Source organism: Zingiber officinale, chromosome 5B (genome assembly GCF_018446385.1).
Source record: "Zingiber officinale cultivar Zhangliang chromosome 5B, Zo_v1.1, whole genome shotgun sequence".
NCBI classification, from domain to species: domain Eukaryota; kingdom Viridiplantae; phylum Streptophyta; class Magnoliopsida; order Zingiberales; family Zingiberaceae; genus Zingiber; species Zingiber officinale.
In genome coordinates this window covers 8,221,934-8,239,943 of record NC_055995.1, presented here as the reverse complement: position 1 = coordinate 8,239,943, position 18,010 = coordinate 8,221,934, and the positions used below count along the sequence as shown (strand labels likewise).

General features: G+C 40.1%; 2 protein-coding genes across 3 annotated transcripts; one reads left to right on the top strand and one right to left on the bottom strand.

Annotated features, from left to right (window-relative positions):
• Window positions 1-5,579: 5,579 nt before the first annotated feature.
• LOC121984070 (chlorophyll a-b binding protein 5, chloroplastic) lies at window positions 5,580-6,656 on the bottom strand. The gene is made up of 2 exons (XM_042536844.1): window positions 6,453-6,656; window positions 5,580-6,361 (listed from the first exon to the last, which is right to left on the bottom strand). The coding sequence occupies exons 1-2, from the start codon at window positions 6,596-6,598 to the stop codon at window positions 5,710-5,712; spliced, it is 798 nt and encodes a 265-aa protein (XP_042392778.1). The 5' UTR covers window positions 6,599-6,656; the 3' UTR covers window positions 5,580-5,709.
• Window positions 6,657-7,258: 602 nt separating this feature from the next.
• LOC121984069 (leucine-rich repeat extensin-like protein 3) lies at window positions 7,259-11,630 on the top strand. 2 transcript variants are annotated; one of them, XM_042536841.1, is made up of 5 exons: window positions 7,259-9,916; window positions 10,090-10,136; window positions 10,248-10,527; window positions 10,655-10,736; window positions 10,849-11,630. In XM_042536841.1, exons 3-5 carry the CDS (start codon window positions 10,480-10,482, stop codon window positions 11,472-11,474), a joined length of 756 nt encoding a protein of 251 aa, XP_042392775.1. In that variant the 5' UTR covers window positions 7,259-9,916; window positions 10,090-10,136; window positions 10,248-10,479; the 3' UTR covers window positions 11,475-11,630. The 2 variants fall into 2 exon arrangements, with proteins under 2 accessions (XP_042392775.1, XP_042392776.1); XM_042536842.1 differs by lacking the exons at window positions 7,259-9,916; window positions 10,090-10,136 and having other exon boundaries at window positions 10,143-10,527.
• The last annotated feature ends 6,380 nt before the right edge of the window (window positions 11,631-18,010 follow it).

Below are 18,010 nucleotides of genomic sequence, written 5' to 3'. Positions count from 1 at the left end.
ACACGAAGAAGGTATAATGTGTCATCCTTGTGACTCGCCTGCATGGAAACATCTTGATACAACATTTTCCTCATTTGCAATGGAGCCACGTAATGTGAGACTCGGACTTTCTGCAGATGGATTTCAACCTTTTGGTCAGTCTGGACAGCAATATTCATCTGGGCCAGTTATAATAACACCTTACAACTTACCGCCATGGATGTGTATGAAAGATGAATTTATGTTCCTTACTGTACTTATTCCAGGGCCAACTAATCCAAAAGAGAAGATTGATATTTTTTTGCAACCTCTGATTGCCGAGTTGAATGATTTATGGAATATAGTGTCAGTAACTTATGATGTTGCAAGTAAAACTAATTTTAGATTGCATACTGCATTATTATGGACGATCAGTGATTTTTCAGCATACTCAATGTTGTTAGGATGGAGTACGTCTGGTAAATTAGCATGCCCACATTTCATGACAGAGTCTGATGCATTTTCATTACCCTGCAGTGGGAAGGTATCTTGGTTTGATAATCTTCGTAAATTTTTACCAGTTAACCACCCTTTCAGGAGAAATAAGAAAAATTTCATTAGGAATGTTGTAGTTAGACCTCCACCCTATATGGTCTTGGGGCTCAGGCGAGAGTTGTATATGATCAGGCGATGACTCCTAGGGCCAGGGGTCGTACCAGCACATCATCGAGTGCATCCGAATCATCTGCTAGAGTAGACGTCTTAGAACAGGAAAACGCAGATTTGAAGACTCGACTCTCGACCTTGGAGGCAGAATTTCGAGTAGAGCGGCAATCCCGATTGGATCTTGAGAAAATTGAGCGGGATATGCAGGCCTTCTTGGATCAAATGAGTGCAACGCCGTATCGTTTTGCCTCTCAGGAGACTCAAGACCCTAATAATCCTCCTGATCCATAGATTGTCATAGGTATCTTGATGTTTAACTTTTTAAGTTTTTTTGTTCACTAATGAAACTATGTCTAACATTGTATTATATATTTTCAGGAACGTTGATGTCTATACAACACCATCATCATATAACCAAACTAGTTTCAGGTATGTAAAATAAATTCATAATATTAAATTTAATATGTTACTCATAATTGTGAATTAGTTTATTCTTTGTTTTATTAGTAATCTATTGTATTAACATTTTTACAGGATTGATTACTACTCGCTAGTTTAGGATTGGATTTTCTTTGCTAGATGGTGTTGTATTGTGTTTTTAAATTTCAGATGTTGTAGTACAATCAGGTGTTTATGGTTGGAGATGTTTGGATATTTATCTTTGTTTTTTGATTGGATATTTAGTTTAAGTTTTGTGCTTGGATTATTGTTTTGTGCTTGGATTAAGTTTTTTGTGTGAATGTATTGTTATTTGGAGAGTTTTGTGTTGTTTGAAAATCATTGTATGTGATGGTTTAGATTATTATAAAATGTAAAGAAGGATGACTGCAGGAATGAAATTGTGCTGTTGAAATCTCCAGGTATTAGAGACGGAATTTTAAAATTCCGTCTTTAATTAGAGACAGAATTTTAAAATTCCGTCTCTAATTTCTCCATGGAAAGTACTGTTATAACGATATCTAGCGACGGAACTTTAATTTTTCGTCGCTGATTGCCATGAAATTGTTTGAAATGTCGATGCCTTGCAACGGAAAATTTAAGTTCCGTCTCTAATTAGAGACGAAATATTTAAGTTCCGTCTCTAATTAGAGACGGAACATTTAAGGTCCGTCTCTAATTAGAGATGTAATTTTAATCAAATCAGAGACATGATTTTATTGTTAGCGACTGATGATTAAATTCCCGTCGCTAATATTTTAGAGATCGAATATATATTTCGTCTCTAATTAGCGACGGAATTTATATTCCGTCTCTAAATACAGCCAGCGACACAATTTATATCGACGCAGTGATCAGGCGCGTAGCTAGGTGGAGCTTTGGGGGTGCGACCGCACCCTCTGAAATTTGAGAAAAAAATTGTATATTGGGGAAAAAATAAAAAGACTTAATTACAAATTATAAAATTTTATGGACTTTTATATTAAAAAAATCTAATGAAAAACTAATCATGTTTTACTTTTTTCTCTCCCCTGATTTCTTTTTCCCCTCTCCCTCTCGTTTTTTTTTATTTGTCTTCAATATTGTGTTTTTAATTTTTCCTTGTGTTTTTCCATCTGACACTACCGCCCACATTATTGTCACCACACGATATTATTACCAGCGCTGCCATTGTTTGCTACGAGTATCGTCATCGTCGCTACACCAATTCTCCACAGCAAACATGTTTTGATTATGGTGAAAGTTTCTTGTTTGATCTTTTTCGTTACAGATTTAAGTGCTAAAAAAAATATATAGTATCAAATTTTCATATTCATGTTTTTATTTGCTAGTCAAGTATGTTATTTGTTTACTATCAATTTTATTATTATTTTTGAATGATTGGAAAAAAGATAGTCATTAAATTAAGTAATTATGTGTTAAAAATATTATTCTAATGATAAATTAGGTGAAATATGAATGTCGAGGTATTTTAAGAAAATATGAGATATACCTACTTCAAATAGGTCATCTTCCCCTCTATTACATCCTTCTCTTCTGTCTTTTCTACCTAAATGATTCTTCGACTTTGAGTCATAGATAAGATCTGAGAATTGACATATTGTTGTTTTAACTAAAATCAAGGGCTAAACTAAAAAATTTCCAAATTTGAGTTCATTTTTAACATATTGAATTCAAAATTTAAACTTTTAGAGACTGAAAATTGATCTATACTAATATTTAGAATTTTAAAAATCGTCCCTTCTTGTCTAAAATCTTAGCTACGCCACTGGCAGTGATTCCATCGCTAATCAATCGCTAATCTAGTTTAGCGACGAAATAGCGACGGAATTTTCCGTCTCTAATGCTAAATTTTTTTTGTAGTGCTAAACACGTCTTCTCTTCTTTCTCCCTTCTTTAATTTAGGGTTTAACTTTTCCTCCCAATGTAGGATTTATTTATTTTTTCTTTTTTCATTTGTAGGTTTCTTTATGATCCTATTTGCATGATAACTTTTTTTTTCTTTTCATTTTCTTATTTTAAAGGCAGTTTTTGTTTGTTATAAACTCTGATGCATTCAGTTTGATGTATTTTGTTTTATTGTTAGTGTGTAATCAGATGAGTCTCACAAAACAAAGGAGATTTCATGACCCTGTATATTTTAAATGAATATTATTGATCACAAACGGTCATGTAGTAACTAGGATAGTTGTTAGTTTTTATAATAATATCATTATCTTATGTTTATTTTAGTTATTGAAGAATGATAATATGATTAAAATAATTTTTCAATGAGAACAAATGAAGGGCCTTCGTAATACTCATTATATTTCAAATAAATATTATAATTATTACTGTAAGTATCTTGTGTTAGTTTTGATGTGATCAATCAAATCAAGTTAGATTCTGTGTATTTGATGTTTTGTGTCTGAGTGTGCAGGTAGGGGTGTCAATTCGGGTGGGTCGGGTTGAGTTTTTTTTTTTTTTAACTCAACCCGAACCCGAACCCGAACCCGACCCGAACCCGAGTTCAACCCAAAACACCTCAACTCGAACCCGAACCCGGCCAATCCGATCAACCCGAACCCGACCCATATAACCCGAAAGTTCTATTCAAAACGATTTTTTTGGACTATTTTCCCTATAATTCTTCACTTTTATCTTAATACTCCATCATTATCATACAAACATGATATTAATATACATAAAAACATCTAAAATTTTAAAATAAAATTTGATTTAACCCCAAAAAAACCCACAAAACCCTATATTTAAGTCAACCCGGGTCAATCCGAACCCGACCCGACCTAACCCGAAATTTTTTTACTCTCCAACCCTCCAACCCGAACCCGACCCGAACCCAAAAATGCCCAACCCGAACTTGATTTTTTTCGGGTCGACTCGGGTTGGGTTGTCGGGTCGGGTTCATTTTTGACACCCCTATGTGCAGGGACTTAGGAACGCAAGAAGTCGAGCAAAAGACGCTACAGACGAGAAGAATGACACGGGAATCAAGTCGATGGACTTGGTGCATCTGAGGGATGAGAAGCTACCGAGGGATGAGAAGCCGGAGCAGAAGAATACTCGAGGAGAGAAGGCAGGAGTTGGGTTCAGGTGAGCTAAACTCCGAAAATCCGGAAAATCATCCAAGCGATTGGAGCGTAAGACCAGATAAAGTCAACTTGGAGTTGCCTTGTTCAGGCTCTTGGACCATGTCCAGGCACCCGGAGTTCGGGTGCCCAGACCTGGTTTGAGCGCTATGACCACTTTGGTGCTGAGCAGGCGCCTCGATGAAGCCCGTTGTTGAGGATCAACGTTGGGTCCACGTCAGTAGCATTTTGGGCGTCCGGTGTTGGTTCTTGTACCTGGATTGTGATAAAACTTTATCTTCGCATCGTTACATAGCCGTTGCAAGTAAATCAGGCGCACAACTAGGAGCGCTTGGAGTGAGTCCAGGCGCCTGGATTTGCCATGCCAATAAACATTTATTTTTTATCAGTGAGCTATAAATAGAGCTCTAATCTTAGTCATTAAAAACAACACTTGTACTCAAGTTATTCTTTTCTGTCTTCATTGTTCTATGCTTTTAACGCTTGTAAGAGGCTTCTCCATCTACGACGAAAGGAGAATTTTATTAGTGCTTTCAACGTCTTAGATTAACAACGTTCCTAGTTGTATCAAGTAAAAATTGGTAGTCTCTTTTAATTTATGCAATATAATTTTTATTTATTAAAATATTTATTTTAATTAAAGTCGAAATTCTCGAGAAGGGTATATTTATCTATTATCTAAGAAGGGTATATTTATCTATTCAGGATGGATATCCATCCTGCTCTTGCTGGCTGCACGAGATCTACCGTTACAACATGTAACAACTGGTTGCTATCTTTTACTAAGTGTAGCAGAGCTGTGATTTAAACTTTAACTACTAAACTTGATTAAGAAACACAAAATTTTCAAATCAAATCTACATTAAGGGTATTTTGGATTCTTCACTTTAAATAGAATATTCGTGTGACGTTTTTGAAAAATGAGTGCTCATCTAATTATAGTAAAAAGTGATTACGTTCACCTTATGCATTTTTAATAGTATATTTTCGGATTATATGAAGGGAGGTAAATCATAAGGTTAACTTATGACCATAATTAAAATTTAAATATAATGATGGACCTCTTTTTAATTTTTGTCTTAGTTTTATTAAAATGATAGTTAGATTTACTATGATACGTAAAGTTGAATGTTGGATTACCACAGGAGTCTTAAAAGATAAATTTCAAAGTGTATGTGCAAATATAAACCTGATAAAAAAAATATAAATATAGAAACAAGTTAAGATTGTGTAGAAAGTTTTTTTAAAAATATATTTAAAATGATATAAATCTATAAGTAGACGTCTAAGAGATACATCTTTGCAGTCGACTTTCCAGTTTGATTGCTTCAGTCTGTTTTGAGATTCACAGTTCATTTAATCGCGTTGGTTTAACAAGGAAACAGAAAGACGAAATATCGTTTTCATCCACAGCGATTAAAACCCAGATATAAAACGGCGTTATATACTTCTGTTCCATCGGCACACTGTTACACGGACGAGTAGAAGAAATTGAAGACTAGAAGGGGAAGCAGCGAGCGAGCGAACGAGCGGCGAAGGCGAAACCTAATCGACCCTCTCACTTGCCGGGGACGAAATTGGTGGCGTACGCCCAGGCGTTGTTGTTGACGGGGTCGGCGATGTGATCGAGGAGGTTCTCGATCGGCCCCTTCCCTGTCACGATCGCCTGCACGAAGAACCCGAACATGGAGAACATCGCCAGCCTCCCGTTCTTGACCTCCTTCACCTTCAGCTCCGCGAACGCGTCCGGGTCGTCAGCCAGGCCCAGCGGGTCGAAGGCGCCGCCGGGGTAGATGGGGTCGAGCCCCTCCCCCAGCGGGCCGCCGCCCACGCGGTACCCCTCCGCCAGCCCCATCAGCACCACCTGCGAGGCCCAGATCGCGAGGATGCTCTGCGCGTGCACCAAATTAGGGTTTCCCAGATAGTCCAGTCCGCCCTCCGAGAAGATCTGCGACCCCGCCTTGAACCACACCGCCTCGCCGAACTTGACCCCGTTCTTGGAGAGGATCTCCGGGAAGACGCATCCGAGGGCGCCCATCATGGCCCACCGGCAGTGGATCACCTCCAGCTCGCGGTTCTTGGCGAAGGTCTCTGGGTCCGCGGAGAGGCCGGCGGTGTCCCAGCCGTAGTCGCCGGGGAACTCCCCTGTCAGGTACGAGGGCGTCTGCTCCGAAAACGGGCCCAAGTACTTGGGCCTGTCTGGCCCATACCTTTATTTACGAATTTAATTAATTACATATTTTTCAAATATCATTAATTAATTAATTAATAATATATATTAAATAGATGAGGATTAGATACCAGATGCTCTTGGGAGCGCTGGCGACGGTGCGGCGCATGTAGAACCGGCCTTTGTTGGCGGCGCCAGCCTTGCGCGCTAGCTCGCTCTGCTGCCGGAGCACGGTCTGGCCGGCGAATGCCGAGTGCTGCACTGCAGATGTAGCCATGAATTTTACCGCCGGAGCTCGACCGAGGTGGAGTTCTAGTTGTTGTGGTTAAGGACGAGTGAGCGAGTCTGAGTGGAGGGAGGTGGTGGCTTTATTAATAGGGAGCGGAGGAAGGGAAGTAGTGGCCGAGGAGGCCGCCACGTCAGTGGGAGGCCATTGGTGGTCGTTCGATTCCTAGATATTGTGAGAATCCAGTCCGGATGATTGTCTTGGGACGAACCAATTAGGGGACGACACGTTGGCGGTTTGATATGGTTCTCAGGGTCATGCCCGCTAGGTTGCCTGGAAAAAATCTAGGCGGAGAAATAAGTGGACATTATTTATAGCATCTCCACTGTGACGTGGATGCAGAGAAGGAGCTGCCTTCCCCTCCTTCATAAATTTTGAAGAAGTTCGTTGTGTTTTTTTTTTTTTTTAAATTAAATATTTTTATTTCTATTTTAAAAAATAAAAATATTAAAATATTAAACATTAAAGAAACGTTAATTTTTAATCGTTGTTGTTCAACTATTATATTTTATTTTTTTATTTAAAAAATTATCTATAAATATATTGTTTTAATCTTTTATTTTTTTTTTATCATTTTCTCATTTCTCTACTTCTTTTATCCATGAACATATTTTGATTTATTTCAATGGCTAAAAATCCAGATCGATCTATGCTTTGTGAATTCTGGAGAAATGAATTGATGGAAGATATAGAAGATATAGATGAACAAAGAATGCTCCGGCAATATGAGCAACAACAAATGGTACATCAAAGAGCTCAAAGATCTTCTAGTAGAACACAGAGGATTGAATCTAGATCGTGAAGTCGGACATGCTCGTCTTTTCAATGATTACTTATATGATGAGCTAATATATTTTGATGATATATTCCGATGTCGATTCCGAATGCAAAGAGGATTATTTCTTCGTATAGTTGATGTCTTAAAAAATCATTTAGAATATTTTCAATGAAAGGTCGATGTGACGGGGGAAAAAAATTTCGAGGCCTTATTGATCATTCAAAATGCACAGCGCCTATCCGTTAATTGGTGTATAGAGTCCTTGTTGATCATTATGATAAGTACCTACGAATTGCTGAAACAACTGTCATCCAATGCATATTAAATTTCTGTTGATGTGTAATTGAAGTGTTCGAGACCCAATATTTGAGAAGATCTAATGCTACTGATATCCAATACTTGAAATGCATGAGCAGAGACATGATTTCTCTGACATATTGGCTAGTCTGATTGTATGCATTGACACTGGAAAAATTGTCCCATCGCTTGGAAAGGCCAGTTTAATTACTAAGGGAGATCATGACATCTCAATAATTGTGCTTGAAGTAGTCACATCTACGGACTTATGGATATGACACGTTTTTTTTTGATTGCAGAGTCGCGTAATGATATCAACGTGCTTAACGAATCACCTTTATTCAACAACATATTACAAGGAAATGCACCCGAGGTTAATTTTATGGTTAACAATACACAATATACAAAAGGATACTATCTAACTAATGTGATTTATCTAGAATGGACTACTTTTCATCAAGAGCTTTCCATGCTCCTAGGATCCTAAGCGAAAAATGTTGAAGGAACGATAAGAGGACATGAGAAAGGATGTCGAGTGGACATTTGGGGTGCTCCAATCTCGATTGACAATGATCAGAGGTCCAGGACGATTTTGGTATAAAGATAATTTGAAATACATCATGTATATATGCATTATTTTACACAACATGATTATTGAAAAATAAGGGAGATATAGTAGTCAATTGGTTGAATGATAAAGGAGATCCTTTATCTCAAATATTTCAAGGCTCCATCCAAGAATTTCAAGAATACCTCTAGAGAAATTGTGAACTACGTAATAATCAACTGCATCATCAACTTCGAACTGACTTGGTTGAGTATATTTGGGCACGCTACGGTTGTGATCAATAAAAAAATAATTTATTAATTGCCATACATGTACGGTAATATTTATATATATATTTTTAATTAATGTTGTTTCATATTAACCATTTATAATTTTTTTTTTAAATTTAATTATATATAATGTAGAATAGGAAGGAGATATATATAATGAAAAGTGTGAGACTCATAGAGGGGTTGTTGAGAGGTTTTTTTTATAGTGGAAAGATGTGTAAAGTTTTTTACTTTCGACCTAGTGCGGATATGACAATGAAAGGGTTCATGGAGAGGTTTCACTATTGTGAATGCCTTTAGTAACGGGTGATCTTACTTTCGACCTAGTGCAGATATGACAATGAAAGAGTTCATGGAGAGGTTTCACTATTGTGAATGCCTTTAGTAACGGGTGATCCAGCTACTTCTCCAATATTGAATGAGACTTATCTAGTCCATTCAATAACAAATTTTTATTATATAAAAAAGAAGGTTGAATGAAGTGGTGAATTTCCAATTTTGAGTTCCAGTTCAAGAGGGAAAACCCAAATTGTTAGGCATTAAAGATTGTCAATTTGATCTTAAGTGTTAGTCAGACTACAACTAATTGTAAGTTGACTTAATGTGTAATACTTAATCAATAAATACAACTTAAGAATACCTTGGCCACCAAATCAAGCACCAACTTAAGTTATATTCATTTATGCTATCCCTTTGACCTACTTTGCCAACCTCAGTCTCCAACCATGGAAGACCCACATCTCTATCATCATCCTTGGCCACTGCCTCTCCATAGATCCTTACTCACCTTAGAGAAGCATCATAATTGACACTCAAAGCATGCGAATCTAACTCTCGATATAATTCTTTTACTAATTCATGTTTGTCGTCGTCTATAAAAATCTAGTGTTCTAGATAAATATCATGACACCTAAATCAATCCCAATCCCAATCCCCATCCAAATCAAATCAATTTTTTTTACCCTAATTGAAATGGAAAACTGTTGTTTTCTCCTCTTTTTGTCGTGGTGATTTTGTGGCTAGAGCATGAGCATTCACGATTGCTTGGCTGTGAGCTCATGGTAGAGCTCGCGGCTGTGAAATCACGGCCGCTGCTTGGCCATAATTTCAAAGCCAGAACGTGAGCATTTGCAGCCACTTTGTGTGGTTTTGTGGCCGTGAGCTAGCAACCAGTCATAGCAGCTGCGAAATTGCAGTCACCTAGCTGCAAATGGTTTATGGCCAGATGGTATGATTATATATGAAGTCGTGAGCTCCACCGTGAGCTCACGGCCAGGCAGCTATGAATCCTCGTGGCCCGGATGAGAAATCTCGGAGGCCGTAATCTCTTGTCCAAAGGAGGGATTATATTCTATGGTCCATGGACGAAGAGAACTAGAGAAGAGAGATTCAGTCAGGTAAGAAAAAACAGTTTGATGTCGTTTAGAGAATTAGTGATTCTCTTTAGTAAATACAGTAGGTGTTTTTTGAGTGATTTGGAATGCTGCCATAGACAAGTTTAAACAATCTGTGAGCTGATTGCCATTCTGTATTTTCCTATCAGTTTAACTCGTCTTTTTGAAATGTCCAGTTAATAATTAAGATCACGAAGGCTTCGAGGATGTTGCCGGTAGAGAAGTAAGTCTCTGCTTGCAGGAACAGATGAATTATTGTCCGCGGGTGGTCCTATATACTTCAATAATGCTACTTGAATTCGTATAACTTGCTGACAAATACAATCTCCCACAGAGAAGCTAAAGCTGCATGATTCATGCATTGAACACGATTGGAGCACGCAGCTACCGTCGAGTATATCTACAAAGCTCCAACGTTATGGTTCATGGCCACTGATTTAGCTCCAACTAGGATAAGAGAGATAATTAAGATAAGAATATAATTACAAGAAACAAAATAAAATTATGGCTATAAAAGAGAGACCCATTGCCCTTCCTCTTTCAGGCCTACCGGATTCAGTCTTTAGATGGCTGAGAAGGGGAAGGAGAAGAAGGAGGAGAAGAAAGGCCCAAAGGTACTCAGTTTCCAATTCCTCCTTGAGAACTATTAATTAATACTTTTGTAGTGTGCATTTGGTAGCTGTTTAATGCAACTTGACTTGTGTGCATGTCAAACTGGGAATTCTTTTTGAACTGTGACAGGTCGTCACGGTTATCATAAGGGTTGATCTTGGATGCCGATGCTGCGCCAAGAAGATAAAGAGCACTCTGTGCAAGCTCCAGAGTGAGCACGCGATTCGTTCGTCTATTGTGTTTTTGAGTAGATAAATTTTAATCGTGGCTTATTCTGTTTTTTGTTTTTCTTGATTTTGTTGGATTCTGGGCGATTTTTTTAGAGCGATTCAAGATCAGTTCCATCGTGTTCGATGAGGAGAAGAACACTGTGACGGTCTCCGGCCCCTTCGACCCCAACGCCTTCATAAAGCAGCTCTGCTGCATCGCTTACAAGGTGATCAAAGACGTCTCTATCAAACCGGACCCCCCGCCGCCGCCGCCACCGCCGCCGCCGCCTCCTCCGCCTCCGCCGCCACCATGTCCGCCGCTGTGGCCACCTGTGTGTCTGCCTCCGTGTCCGCCTCCGTGTCCACCGCCTTGTCCGCCTCTGTGCCTGCCTCCGTGTCCGCCTCCGTGTCCGCCGCCGTGTCCGCCTCTGTGCCTGCCTCCGTGTCCGCAGCCGTGTCCGCCGACCAAGCCCTGCTGTCACTGCCAGTGTCCGCCGACCAAGCCGTGTCCGCCTCCGTGTCCGCAGCCGTGTCCGCCGACCAAGCCCTGCTGTAACTGCCAGTGTCCTCCGACCAAGCCGTGTCCGCCGGAGTGTCCGCCGGAGTGTCCGCCGATTTGGCCGCCAGTGTGGCCGCCGATTTGGCCGCCAACGTGGCCGCCAGACATATGTAATACCAACTACCCATGCTTCAAAATCGTGTGCGAGCCCGAGCCTTCCCCCGTGTGCACCATCATGTAGTTCAATTCTCTTATAACTTCGCACATAAATAATTCAGTGAGCGGATCTTGAGGTTGAGGAACGTCAACCTCGGAACGCAATATTGTAAGCAAACTGTACCGTTATCGAGTCGCATCTCTATCAAGAAATAAATATATAATCTGCTTCTATTTATCGCGTCGATGTGAGTTCACCGGCGGGCGACGTTGCACCGTCCCCGACGAGGGAGGAATGCATGAAAATGGCGGTGGTCCACCGGGGCTGCGTTCCTTTGTGAGACAGTGAGGGGACGTGGACGGAGCCATGGAGGCGAGCGGCGAGGGGGATCGACGACCTACCTGCCGCGGGTGAGGACAAATGGTTTGGTTAACAAAAAGCCGGGTCCACAGTGGATCCATTTGTGATTCTTAATGAATGTAGACGAGGAGTGGACCGGTCCGGTCGGCAGAAGGCAATGTGGATTGTGTTTGTAGCCCGGGCCGGACAGGGATGGAAAACACGTGGAGTTTGAGAAGGTTTTAAGCTTAAATTTCTATCATTCTTTTATCTAGAGAAATATTCATTCATTCAATGTTTATATTTGAACGTTCAGTGATAACCTAATCAAATAAATTATTTTTTTTTAAACTAGACCAAATTTTCTTTAAAAAATTAAATAAATCGAACGAATTAAATATCGATTAATTCAGCATTCGCATTCGATCGAACTAATAAAAAATTTAAAACTAAACTAATTAAATTTAAAATTTATTTAATTAATTATATTTTAAAATAAAAAATTAAATCAATATTTTTAATTTAATCAAATTATGAATTTTAAAACCGAAATCAAATTAAATTAACTCAAAATCAAAATGAATTTAAAAAAATAAAAATTGAATTAACTGAACTGAATTTCTTAATTTGATCAGTTCTGTTAATTTAATTTTATCAAATTCTTATTTCACTCTTACTCACAGAATGCTCACGAATGCTCATGGCTCACGTAGTTGAAGATGGAGATGTGATAATGTGACGAGAAAAGAAATAAACTTTCTTATCGTGCGGGTAAAATTAACTGAAATTAATCATCGGATATAATAAATTAATTAATTTTAAAATATAAATAAAAAAAAGTATGTGATTATTATTATTTTTTAAATATGAAACAAAAATGTTCAATATTTAACCCATGGAGCAAAAATAGTATATATATATAATAATAATAATAATAATAATAATAATAATAATGTCTCATTATATATATATTTTGTCTGAAGTAGTAATAATGAAAGTTAAATCAGTGGTCCTGAAAGACAAAACAGCTAGCACATGTGATTAAAAATGATAACAATAAACAATATAATAAATAACAAAACTTAATTTGGAAAAAATTGCAAAATTCTAATAATGAATACCAAATAATTCAAGTCTTCTCTGTGCTTCAACCAAAATTTCAGTTCTACGTGACCACATTAACACTTGAAAGTCGATTGAAGCAGCGCATAGCAAATGAAACAAATTAAGCCAATGATTATGGTCACATTATTCAAGTATTGGCCTGCAGGTACAGGACGAGCAACATCCAGAAAGACAAAAGGGCAATATATATAGCAACTAGGCATTCCTCAGATTATCTTATCTGAGGAAGCTTCAGTCGACAATATGACAATATCAGTTCTATGAAGGAAGAAAACATAGAGGTGGGACAACACCCTCCGTAGTTCAATCCAGCAGCAGAAATGGTGACCACAAAGACGGAGCCAACGACTTGAAACCTGCAGGGAAGATGAGAAGCATCAAACAAAAAGAGAATGTGGGTCTGTCTAATTAATTACTTCGAATATTGAAAGGTAATAAATCAACTGCTTAAATCACTTTAGCATCATGTATCAACTACTCAGGTTAGTGGGTAGTATCAGTAAGGTGTTCTTCTCTTTGTCAAGGTCACTAACAGAAGAATTCAAACTCAGGGTACTAACTTCAGTTACTCACAGTTTTGGCATGCAGGTCTCCACATCTTTCTCAACAAATAATATGGTAAATATCTATCCCTATGCCAGAGAATATCCTTGCATGAAACTTGTGATAGTTAGACATGGATAACAATTTCATTCATGCTACACAAGAGATAAACTATGGATGCTAACTAAAAACAGAAATGGCCAAGATTGTAGCAAAGCCTTCTCTCCCATTTTGATCTTCTTTTTTCAGTCAAGAGATGTCAAACAAGACAATTTAATGTAAATTACATCTCTTCCTTGTTATCTATGAGTCTAATAGAATATCTGAAGAGATTACACTACTGCCTTTTGAGCCATATGGATATTCGTGGCTCCTCCTGTAGAGGGATCAGCTTTTTTTTAGCAGATTATATATATAGAATTCGTCACTAAAAACAATCTGTATCACTAAACCATTAATAAGTTCTATTTGAGATGTAAAATTTAAGATAAAAATGTTTAGCCTACGTCATTTCATTGGTCATAATCCTGGGTCGAGCATATTGGGTCTAATCCCTGTCACAAAAAGATGTTACCATGGCACCTGAGATAATTAATATCAGCCATCACTTGTTCTTCTTTGTACAAACAATATCTCTACGCTTAAAGGAGAGTAATATGGAATTATGGATATAAACCTAGTTATCTCAACTATCATTTAAACAATGTTCTGTGAGTAAGCTGGCACGACCAGGGGAATTTGTGACATGTATCACTATCATGCAATTTTTTAATAATATTTGTGCAGTTAACCAAACTTTTGGTGATTGTCACCCATTTTTCTACTAGCATGCATCCACAACCTTGGTTGGGAGTATGTAGCTTTTACAGTTGAAATCTCACGCTAGCATAGTATAGTGAACAATTTTGGAAACCAAACAGGGAAGAAAACGATGATGTCCGAAAGTAGAATAGCGAGAATACTAGAGAGATAGTGCTCCCGTTGATATGTAACATAGATTATATCAGTATTGAGTCAAGAAGAAGAATCTCCGGCGTTAGTCCTCCGATGCTCAAATCAGTCACTGGTGATGAAGTATAAGGCGGAGCAATAAGAAAAATGCAGCGCAAACAGTGAATATCGCATACCTCTGTCGATGCTTGTACCCTCCTTATATAGAGCTCCTGTAGCGCGCGTGCACGCCTTCCAAGGTAGACACGCTTTCCAAAATTTTCTCTGAAAAGACTTGTCAGTAAAGTGTCCCTAACACAGTACCTTAACGGGCCGAGTATATCTCTGAAGTAACAGTGGAAGCTTCTGCCGTACGATTTTCTAGCTATCCATGCCCGGCGTCGGCGGCACCAACTTCCAAAAGGATGTCGATGGATATCAGAGGGAGTGTACTGCTAGGCCGAGTGGGTTGGCCGCTCAGTCGAAATTTCGCCACTTTGGTGTCCCGTCCGGTCGGCCAGAACCTCGCTACTCCTACGCGTGTGTCAGCTCGACCGAAGTTCCACTTTGCCACTGCCGAGTCCTGGTGCCAGGCCGAGCGAGGTAGCTGCTTGGCCGAAGTTGAACTCTACCCATATTAAACTCTGTTGTCTGACCAAGCGGGGTAGTTGCTCGGCTCGGCTTTTGCACCTCGTCTTCTCCTTCGTTCGGCGTCCAATAATCCATTGGGTGTCGGTTATTTGACACCTCCCCGTGTCGAATGTGGGATCGGACCGGAACCTTCTCCCCCGGTCGGGGCATGATTCGCCCGACTGGCCGATGCAATCTATGTTAGGATCCTTTCGTACTCGGCTAGAGAGGGGGGGGGGTGTGAATAGCCGCCCCAAATCGATCGCGTTTCTTCCTACGATTAGGTTAGTGCAGCGGAAATACAAATAGAAACGAAAGGAGAAGAAAATCAAACCTTAACACAGCGATGTACGAGGTTCGGAGATGATACTCCTACTCCTCGGCGTGTCCGTAAGGTGGACGAGCCCTATCAATCCGTCGGTGGATGAGTCCCCGGAGAACCGGCTAATACAATATACTCCTTGTGGGTGGAGAAACCTCGCCACAATATTTGCAACAGCAATAGGAGTACAAATAGGAACAAGAAAACAAGAACAGAAATGTAAACTACACTTGCTTGCCTTCTTGAAGTCAGCAGGAACCCTGGGGAAGCAGCAGCTTCTCGGATCCAAGCCTAGCTAGAAAACCAGCAACAGGAAGAAGCTCACGCGAAGCTTTAGCACCCAACGAGCTCAACAAAGCTCAGCAAGAAGGAGAAGCAGAAGCTTCAGGCAGGAGAAAAACTTCCAGAAGGAAGAAGAAGAAACTCTGTAGAAGCCCTCAGCCCCTTTATACCTGCGAAGAAGAAACAGCGAAGAAACTAGCCGCGCTAGAACTCCGACCGGTCCTACGGACCGATCAGCCTGGCCGATCGGTCCCCGACCGATCAACGTAACCTTCAGCAGACTCGATCGGCCTGCGGACCGATCAAAGATATCTCGATCGGTCCACGCATCGATCCCAACTCCGGCCGTGCTTCCGCGACGCGTCTCCGATCGGTCCCGCATCGATCAGATGGCCCGATCGGCCTGGACCGATCACCGCTTTTTCGCCTCTGTTGATCGGTCACCGCACCGATCGAGCAAACAAAGTATCACCGATCGGTCCGGTGACCGATCTAGAGCTTGGTTTTGCCCAAACCAAGTCCCAAGTCTTCCAAACCAATATCCGTCAACCTTGACCTATTGGTACTTCATCCCTAGCATCCGGTCACCCTCGACCTGCTAGAACTCCTCGCCAAGTGTCCGGTCAACCTTTGACCCACTTGGACTTTCCAACACCGAAGTCCGATCATCCCCGATCCATCTGGATTTTCCTTGCCCGGCTTCACTCACCAGACTTTCACCGGCTTCACTCACCGGGACTTTCACCGCTTCACTCACCAGATTTCCACACCGCCTAACATCCCAGTTAGGACTTTCCCATTGCCCTGCTTCACTCACTGGGACTTTCACCGGCTTCACTCACCAGACTTTCCTTTCACTAGCTTCACTCACTAGGATTTTCACCGCTTCACTCACCAGATTTCCACACCGCCTAGCTTCACCACTAGGTCTTTTCCCCGGCTTCACTCACCGTGACTTTCTCCAACGCCTGGCTTCACTCACCAGACTTTCCCACCGCCTGCTTCACTCACCGGGACTTTCTCCGTGCCAAACTCCCTGCTTGGACTTTTCCCAGACTCCATACTTGGACTTTTCCAGCCAAGTCTCCATACTTGAATTTTTCCGTGCCAAGCTCCCTTCTTCCCCTTGCCAAGTCTCCATACTTGACTTTTCAGTCAACCAGTCAACCTTGACCTAGGGTTGCACCAATAATCTCCCAACCATCTATTCTTGTCTCACATCAAGAATACAACTCTTCCACGAGTGTCAAACATCAACATGCAACTCAACTAGGTCAATCTTGACCTAAGGTTGCATCAACAATCTTCCCAAGTCAAACATCAAAATACAACTCGAGTCAAGTCAACTCGAGTCGGTCAACCAGTCAACCTCGACCTAAGGTTGCACCAACAATCTCCCTTTTGATGTTTGACAAAACTATAATCAAGTTAGGTTAACCCGATAACCTAACTTAGGTTTTCCAACCATCTTCCAATGTCCAATGTTCTTTCCTTGAACATTCTCCGGACATTCTCCCCTTAGGTTAACCCGATAACCTAACTTGGGTTCTCCAATAGTTCTCCCCCTTTTTGACACACATCAAAGAGAATTCCAATGTTCTTCCTTGAACATTCCTTGACATTCTTCCCCTAGCTTAGGTTAACCCGATAACCTAACTTGGGTTCTCCAATGAACACTCTCCCCTTTTTGACACACATCAAAAAGTAAAAGGAGGATATCAAGGTCAAAAGTTTCTTCCTAATGAAAGTCCCATACCTTTCATTGAAACTCTTAATTTCCCCCTTGATACTAAACTCAACAATCAACTTAGTGATAATCCCATATCACTAATCCTCAAAAGTTTTAAGGAGTAAAAACTCCCCCTAAAAGTCAACTCCCCCTTGACCATTGCACCAACAATGTCTTTGAGAGTTCCAAACCTTTAGAAATCCAAAATCACAACTTCCATAACTGAAATTTCAGACAACAACTGAAATTCAGCAGGTTGGCACGCCCTGATCGGTCCCCGGACCGATCAGAACCCATTTGGACCGGTCCAGTGACCGATCCACACTTTACTGATCGCACTGGATCTCACTGGATCGGTCTGCAGACCGATCCACGCTTCCCTGGATCGGTCCGCAGACCGATCAAGGCTCTAAACACAGATTTCTGATTTTCCTCTTCCGAAATTCAGAAACCCTTTAAAAATTCTAGAAAATTTCAAAAATTATAAAACCTTGAGGATACATTCCTCATATCATACACTATCAAGGAAAAATAGTTTTCTATGAAAATAACTTCCATTTTTCAATCTTGATACAAAGTTCAAAAACTTTGAAATAGTTCAAGTTTAACTCAACTTTGTATCACAATGTTCAATGATGAATGCTATCATTAGGAAAGCTTCATCAAGGTTTTTCAAATCAATTTTAAAATGCTTTTAAAACCATTTGAATTTAGGACCAT

What these genes read in the sequence shown, in the direction of transcription:
- LOC121984070 (XM_042536844.1), bottom strand. Translation starts at nt 6,598, where the DNA reads ATGGCTACATCTGCAGTGCAGCACTCGGCATTCGCCGGCCAGACCGTG. An exon ending in AGCGCTCCCAAGAGCATCTG is followed by an intron (nt 6,362 to 6,452) that starts GTATCTAATCCT and finishes TCGTAAATAAAG; the next exon opens with GTATGGGCCAGACAGGCCCA.
- LOC121984069 (XM_042536841.1), top strand. Translation starts at nt 10,480, where the DNA reads ATGGCTGAGAAGGGGAAGGAGAAGAAGGAGGAGAAGAAAGGCCCAAAG. An exon ending in AGGAGAAGAAAGGCCCAAAG is followed by an intron (nt 10,528 to 10,654) that starts GTACTCAGTTTC and finishes GAACTGTGACAG; the next exon opens with GTCGTCACGGTTATCATAAG. An exon ending in CACTCTGTGCAAGCTCCAGA is followed by an intron (nt 10,737 to 10,848) that starts GTGAGCACGCGA and finishes CGATTTTTTTAG; the next exon opens with AGCGATTCAAGATCAGTTCC.